The sequence below is a fragment of the Silene latifolia genome, chromosome Y, assembly GCF_048544455.1.
Source record: "Silene latifolia isolate original U9 population chromosome Y, ASM4854445v1, whole genome shotgun sequence".
In the NCBI taxonomy this organism is placed as follows: domain Eukaryota; kingdom Viridiplantae; phylum Streptophyta; class Magnoliopsida; order Caryophyllales; family Caryophyllaceae; genus Silene; species Silene latifolia.
This window is the reverse complement of record NC_133538.1, coordinates 297,510,924-297,518,847: the sequence shown is the minus strand read 5'-3', so window position 1 is coordinate 297,518,847 and position 7,924 is coordinate 297,510,924. Positions and strand designations below refer to the sequence as shown.

At 40.7% G+C, this 7,924-nt stretch overlaps 1 protein-coding gene across 1 annotated transcript; it reads left to right on the top strand.

The window, feature by feature from the left end:
• Positions 1-4,671: 4,671 nt before the first annotated feature.
• Positions 4,672-6,535, top strand: LOC141630987 (uncharacterized). The gene is made up of 2 exons (XM_074443716.1): positions 4,672-5,395; positions 6,246-6,535. The coding sequence occupies exons 1-2, from the start codon at positions 4,672-4,674 to the stop codon at positions 6,533-6,535; spliced, it is 1,014 nt and encodes a 337-aa protein (XP_074299817.1).
• Positions 6,536-7,924: the final 1,389 nt, after the last annotated feature.

The following is a 7,924-nucleotide window of genomic DNA, read 5'->3' as shown; positions in this document are numbered from 1 at the left end:
ACCACAGCCGTTCCCACCTAAGCCCCGCTCATCTCCATCGAGCGATAAACCCATGTTCATTATTGTGCACATCCCTTCTGTGACGGGTTCCACAGAATGCGAATCAAGGGCGTAAAGCTACTCCTTCAAGTGACTCCACTCAGCCAGGGACGCACCCCGAAGACCACAGACAGATACAACAACAATCAACGATATTAATCAACAACCGTCACAACACCAGCAGTATGATAAGTCAACAATAACAATACAACCACCACACACTACATGTAATTAATACCAAGTAGGGAAATTCTACCTGAAAAGCAATCACAGAATCAGACGATCTAGCAGCTGTCTCAAAATCTCTCCTCTACGAATCCTCCTCCTATACATACATTCATATAATTACTACCTTAACCACACAAAACATAAAAACCCCCAAATCCCCAAATTAGGGTTTAACCAACATTAACCAAATGCTATAAAAATGATATGTAGAACTTACCCTTGACGCAAGGATCACAACGGTATAAAGAACAAAGGAAACCGACACCTCTAGCTCCGGAATTTGCCAATAATGCGAATGAATCGAACAACGTAACTTGCAATCTCCCCTTTTTGTGTTTTTAGGTTTGTAAAAGTGTTTAGGAAAAAGATGACGAAGTATTATATCTTAGTCCGCATTATTAACAAACCCGTCACAAATCACCCGATAACCGACTTACTCGATCGAGTAAGTCACGTACTCGATCGAGTGCCACTTACTCGATAGAGTGCCAAGGCTACTCGATCGATTACCCTACAAGCAGACTACTGATTCGTATACAAAACATACTTACTCGACAGAGTAAGCCCCACTCGATAGAGTACCCAAAGACTCATAAAACCGTAGTATTACAGTCTTCCCTCCTTAAAAAGAACTTCGTCCCCGAAGTTCAAACCACAACAAAACAAGAACACACTAACGCTCTCCCGACACAACAACAAAAAACAAAACTCAACATAAAATTCCAAAACATACTTACCAAACCAAACCATACTCAACCCGACTCAAAACATACACTAACTATGCCAAAACCAACATAAAACATGTAAAAATTCTATGCGACCATCTCCTAACCCCCTAAAAGAAACAAGGTTACGTCCCCGTAACCATACATACCTGATCAAAAACAAATGGTACCGCTCCCTCATAGCCTCTTCTGCCTCCCATTTAGCCTCCTCAACCTCATGATAGACCAAAGAACCTTAAGCAACACTGTCTCACCATGTCTAGTTGTCCTAACCTTTCGATCAAGAATCTGTTTAGGCATCTCAAGATAAGACAAGGACTCATCCAGCTCTATGTTCTCTACCTCTAACACATGTGACGGATCACTAACATACTTCCGCAACCGAGATACATGAAATACATTATGTACCCTATCCAACGCAGACGGGAAAGCCAACCGATAAGCAACCTCTCCAACACGGTCTAAGATCTCATACGGTCCTATGAACTTCTGACTCAACTTCCCTTTCTTACCAAATCTTATGACCCCACGCATAGGAGACACTTTCAAAAGAACCTTGTCCCCAACCTGAAACTCTATATCCCGTCAATGTAGATCAGCATAACTCTTTTGTCAATCCTGGGCCGCTCTCATCCTGTGTCTGATCAGCTTAATCTGCTCCACCATCTCATGTACCATCTCTGGTCCTAAAACCACAGCCTTAGTACTATCGTCCCAACAAATCGGACTCCTACATCTCCTCCCATATAGAGCCTCAAATGGCGCCATGCCAATACTGGTGTGATAGCTGTTGTTGTAACAAAAATCGATGAAATCTAACCTCTGTTCCCAGCTACCACCAAAATCCATAACATATGCTCGCAACATATCCTCTAGTCTTGATGGTCCTCTCTGTCTGGCCATCTGTCGCAAGATGAAATGCTGTACTCATCTTTAAGGTAGTTCCCAAAGACTCCTACAACTCTTTCCAAAACCGTGAGATAAATCTCGAATCTCTGTTAGACACTATATCTTTAGGCACCCCATATAATCTTACCACATTCTTCCGATAAGCCATAGCTAACTGTGTCTTAGACCATGTATCTTTCATTGGCACAAAATGAGCTGACTTTGTCAGTCGATCCACTATAACCCATATCATGTTGTTACCCTATTGAGTCTTCGGTAAACCTACGACAAAATCCATGGAAATGGACTCCCACTTCTACTCAGGTACCTCAAGAGATTGAATCTTACCTTGTGGTCGTCGCTGCTCCTCTTTCACTCTTTGACATGTCAAACAACGAGCCACGAACTCAGCTGTTTCTTTCTTCATCCCAGGCCACCAGAAAGTCTTTTTGAAATCCTTGTATAGTTTGTCACCGCCTGGATGTACCGAGTATGGTGTGCAATGAACCTCTATCATGATCATCTTTTTCAGCTCCTCATCATTAGGAACACACCACCTCCCATCAAACCTCAGAATACCATCTATATGAATAGAGAATCTAGACACTGTCCCTTTCTCTACTCCAGCTCTCCACTCTATAATCTTGGGATCCAACACCTGTTTACCGCAAATATTATCATAAAGGTCTGGCTGCACTGTCAAATCTCCCATAGCATCCCCTTTCTAGATCATATGTATCCCGAACTTCCCCACCTCATCTCTCAATCTCATCAAAGATACAGTTGTGCATAGAGAATACACACTCTTTGATGGGCTTCTATTTCTACATAGTTTTGGCATCATTTAAAGCTCATTTGGTGACACTTGATGACGGTTTTTGACGATTTTGACGTTATTTAGCAAATTCCATGTGCTTCAGCATTTAGCATGATTTCAAGTGAAGATTAAGAAGCCAAGAGATCGAGATAAGTGTCCAAGGAAGAGCCAAGAACAAGCATTGAAGAAATACCATGATAAAGCTTTCCGAGGATCAAGTAAAGCACGAAAGAAAAGCGCGTTTCAGGACCAAACTCGCACCGTGCGAGTTTCCAGACACCAGAACTCGCACGGTGCGACTTTTCTGGGTTCACGCCGTTTTGTGTTACGGGCTTTTCCTGTGTTAAGCCCATGATTATTAGGTTACGTTAGACTATAAATAGGATGTTTCCAAGTAGGTTAAGACATCTTATGCTCACTTTAATTAATCAAGTTGTAATTTGGGAATATTTTTATCTTTTTGAATTGGGTTTAGATCTAAGCATGGAGAACTAATCTCCCTTTCTTAATCCGGCTCAAAGGCATAATCTTTGGTTGTAAGACTCTTTAATCTTTCCTTAATTATTATTACTGTTCTTAATCTCTTGTGTTTAATTGCTTAATTTTTGAATCCTTGTTAGATTATTGTGATTAAGTGTGATTTCCTTGTTACATAATCTTTCCAAGTTCCTTAATTTATATGTTGTTGGGTTTATTAAGTGTGATTTCCTTATAATCCCATGTTGCAACAACTTGTTATTAGACTAATGAATGTGATTTCTTCTTGGTTTAATCAACATTAGAGAGATTAAGTTGTGATTGCTCATTAATTGTGATTTCATTGTGAGTAATTACACCTATTAGATTCCTATTGCTTCATCTTCTTGTTAATTAATCTATGTGTGTGATTTCCATTAGAGGAGTTAATAAGTTGGGTCAATTATTAAGTGTGATTTCCTTGTGATTGACTTCTAATTTAGGGAATTTTGAGATTTAATCTCACTAATAGGACAATAATATTAATTAGAAGGATTGATTGAGTGGTTTTATCAACTAAAGTGCCTAACTTTGGGTTGGATTAAGTCTCTCTCAAATTGATTAATTTCCAACCTAAAACTCACTTGTTTGATTACTTGTTGCTTACTCTTGTTTGAATTTCCTTTAATTGTCCTTGAAAACTCAACCAAATACCCCCCTTTTACATATTTGTTGTTACTTTGTCACAATTGTTCTAATTGCTCTTTTAATTTCACTATTGCAAAACCCATCTTCTCTTGGGTTCGATCCCTTGCTTACTACTTTACTAGTTTAGAATTAGTATTAATTAGTACGTATTATGGTTATAAATTGTTAATTTGGCCGTCTTTTATTTCGACGTTTTAGGCGTGCCAAATTTTGGCGCCGTTGCCGGGGAAGGTAACGGTTTTGCTAGTTTTTTTATTGTTGTTTTAGGATAGTTGTGTTAGTTAATCTTTGTTGCTTGTTGATAGTGTCTTGTTCATCACTTGTGTGAGCTTTTTGATTGTGTGCTCTTGTGTAGAGTTGTTTATGGTCAATACTAGGAATTCAAGTGAAGCACTTTTTCCATTCAATCTGGAAATTCAAAGATCACTTGCTTGGATAGGAGTAGGTATTAGAAGAGACACCCCGGTTATTGAAGAAGTTAACCCCGTTACTCAACAAGACCAAGAGGAAGAGAACACCCTTTCCTTTGAATCTGAACCCATACCCATTCAAATCATCATGGGTGATCGTGAGGACGAACAACCACATGGACATGGTGAGAGAGAGAACCCACCAAGGCCTAGAACCATTAAATAACTTACTGCCCCGGATCTCACACAAGTGCCCTTGTGTATCTCCTTTCCGGCCTTGGCGGAAAATGCCACCTTTGAATTAAAGTCCGGGCTCATTCACCAATTGCCCCAATTCCATGGACTTAGCACGGAAGATCCCAACAAGCATCTAAACAAATTTCATGTGGTTTGCTCAAGCATGAAGCCTAATGGGGTTACCGATGAGCAACTTCAACTAAGGGCCTTCCCTTTTTCACTCAAGGATGCGGCAAACGATTGGCTTTATTATCTCCCTACCGGGAGCATCACCACTTGGAATCAAATGAAGAAAGATTTCTTAGAAAAGTATTTTCCCGCTAGTCTCTCATCTCAATTGAAGAAAGAAATAAGTAATGTTGAACAAATGGATGGGGAGAACTTATATGAGTATTGGGAGAGGTTTAAACAACTTCTTGCTAGTTGCCCATACCATGGATATACCGACCACGACCTCCTTTTGAACTTTTTTGGTGGTCTACTTAAGGATGATGCTAGGATGATTAAAGCCTCTACCCAAGGAGGGATTGAATATATGTCGGTCCAAGAAGCAAATGAGTTGATTGAAAGATTGGTAGGAAGCTCTAGGAATTTTGGGAGGAGAATTAGGAAGACAAGTGGGACATCTTCTTCAAGGCAAAGCTCCAACCATATGGAGGAGAAAGTTGATTTCCTTACCAATTTGGTCAAGGAACTTACAAAAGGAAGTGGGAATGCTTCTTATGTGAAATTTTGTGGTCTTTGTAATGACCCAACTCATCCCACCGATGGGTGTCCATCTTTGCAAACGGAGGAGGCAATTGAAGCGGTGAAGGCTATTGGATTTAGGAAGTTTGACCCCTACTCTAACACTTACAATGAAGGGTGGAAATCTCATCCAAATATGGGTTGGGGGGAAACCAAAATCAAAACCAAAAGGGATCCTCAAATTCCTCATTTCAAAAGCCAAATCAAAATCAAAGCCAATCATAAAATTCCTTGGAAGAGATGATGAAGACACTTGCTATGACTCAAGTGGCAATTCAAAAAGAAATCCAAGCCTTGCTAAACAACACCAAGGAATTTCAAACCGCCATTCTTCAATAAAACCGACTCACCGACTCTAGGTTTGTTAACCTTGAGACCCAAGTTGGTCAAATCCTCAATAACCTCAATTCTCAACCCACTCAAGGAGGGAGCCTCCCTTCTCACACCATTCCTCCACCCACCAAGGAACAAGCAAAAGCGGTCTCTTTGAGGAATGGTAGAGAGTTGTAGAGGCACCCAATACTCCTAAGAAGACAAGACCACCTCCTATTGTTCATGAAGTGGAATATGTGATTGAAGATGAAATTTAAGTGGTGGTAGAACATGGGGAAACATCTACACCCAAACAAGTGAGGATCAATGAACCTCTTCCGGAATATGAGCCACAAGCTCTATTTCCAAGTGCTTTGAATGATACAAGGTTAATTGACAAGAAAACTTCAAGCCTTTACGATATCTTTCGTAAAGTGGAGGTAAACATTCCTCTTCTTGACCTTCTTATAAGTGTGCCCAAGCATGCAAAGTTTTTGAAAGAGTTGTGCACTACTAAGAGGTCCAATAAGGCAAAAAGCATGAAAAAGGTAAGGGCTAGTGAACATGTGTCGGCAATTTTTTAAAAACGGTTGCCACAAAATTGTAGTGATCCGGGCATGTTCACCATCCCTTATAAAATTGGTGACTTGGATTGTCAACATGCTATGCTTGATTTAGGTGCATCTATTAATGTCTTGCCCAATTACCTTTATGAGTCTCTCAAGTTAGGGCCTTTGAAACCGACTCGTACGGTCATTTCTTTGGCTGATAGGTCCAATATCTATCCTAAGGGAATTGTGGAAGATGTCTTGGTAAAGGTGGGGGAAATGCTTTTCCCCGCTGACTTCTTTTTGATTGAAATGGAACCCGAGAAAGGCGCCACTCCCATTTTGTTGGGAAGGCCTTTCATGAGAACCTCCAACACCAAGATTGATGTATCTAGTGGACACCTCACAATGGAATTTTAAGGGGAAAAGATTGAGTATAGCATACATGAGGCAATGAAATACCCAACCGAGACTTCATCTTTGTGTTTTCTTGAGATTTTTGAACCAATTTTGCAAACCGTGTATGAATTGTGTAAAGTTGATGCATTAGATGTTGTTTTGACTAATGGATTGGTTGGAGAGGATGTAGGGTATGCTTTGTCTTGTAATTTGCAGGAAAAAATCAAGGACCTAGAAGAAAATCCCCCAATGGAAGAGTGGGAAGAAAAGGAAGAAATCCGGAAAACAGCAGGGAACTCGCACCGTGCGAGTTTCCCAGTGCCAGAACTCGCACCGTGCGAGAATCCCTCTGTCCAGGATTTTTTCTTCCTTTCTTCCAAATTGTTATAAGAGCTACCAAAAGAGAAACCCGTTCCTTCTATTGTCAAGCCTCCTATTGTTGAATTGAAGCCCTTACCAAGCCACTTGAAGTATGCATTTCTAGGAGATGAAGAAACTTTACCGGTAATTATTTCAAGCAATCTTACTAAGGAGCAAGAAAAGGCTGTCATTCGAGTTCTTAAGCAACACAAGGAAGTGATTGGGTGGAAAATGGCCGACATCAAGGGCATTAGTCCCACTTTATGCATGCACCAGATTCTTCTTGAAGATGAAGCAAAGCCCGTTCGACAACCACAAAGGCGTTTGAACCCTCCAATGATGGATGTTGTGAAGAAAGAGGTACTCAAACTCCTTCATGTAGGTATGATCTATCCTATTTCCGATAGTCAATGGGTTAGTCCAACCCAAGTTGTCCCAAAGAAATCCGGGCTAACAGTAGTCGAGAATCATGAAGGTGTTTTGACCCCCACTCGAGTTCAAAATGGGTGGCGGGTATGTATCGACTACCGTAGGCTCAATGCCGTGACCCGAAAAGATCACTTCCCGCTTCCCTTCATGGATCAAATGTTGGAGAAGTTAGCAGAAAAAGCTTTTTATTGCTTTTTGGATGGCTACTCGGGTTATTTTCAAATCCCAATTACACCCGAGGACCAAACAAAAACAACCTTCACATGTCCCTTTGGAACGTTTGCCTATAGAAAGATGCCTTTCGGTCTTTGTAATGCTCCGGGAACGTTCCAAAGGTGCATGATGAGTATCTTTTCGGATCATGTTGAGGAATTTATTGAAGTATTCATGGACGATTTTACCGTTCATGGCCAATCTTTTGAGGATTGTTTGAGTCATCTCACTTGGGTCTTGCAAAGATGTATTGAAACCAACCTCGTTCTCAACCATGAGAAATGTCATTTCATGGCTGATGAAGGAATAGTCTTGGGACATGTGATCTCCTCTAGGGGGATTGAGGTTGATAAGGTCAAGGTCGATACTATTCGCACCTTGCCTTATCCTACTAATGTGCGTGAAGTG

Excerpts from the sequence above, each read along its gene's own strand:
- LOC141630987 (XM_074443716.1), top strand. The coding sequence starts at position 4,672 with ATGAAGCCTAATGGGGTTACCGATGAGCAACTTCAACTAAGGGCCTTC. Across the intron at positions 5,396-6,245 it reads GAAATCTCATCCAAATATGG|GTGCATCTATTAATGTCTTG; the intron begins GTTGGGGGGAAA and ends TGCTTGATTTAG.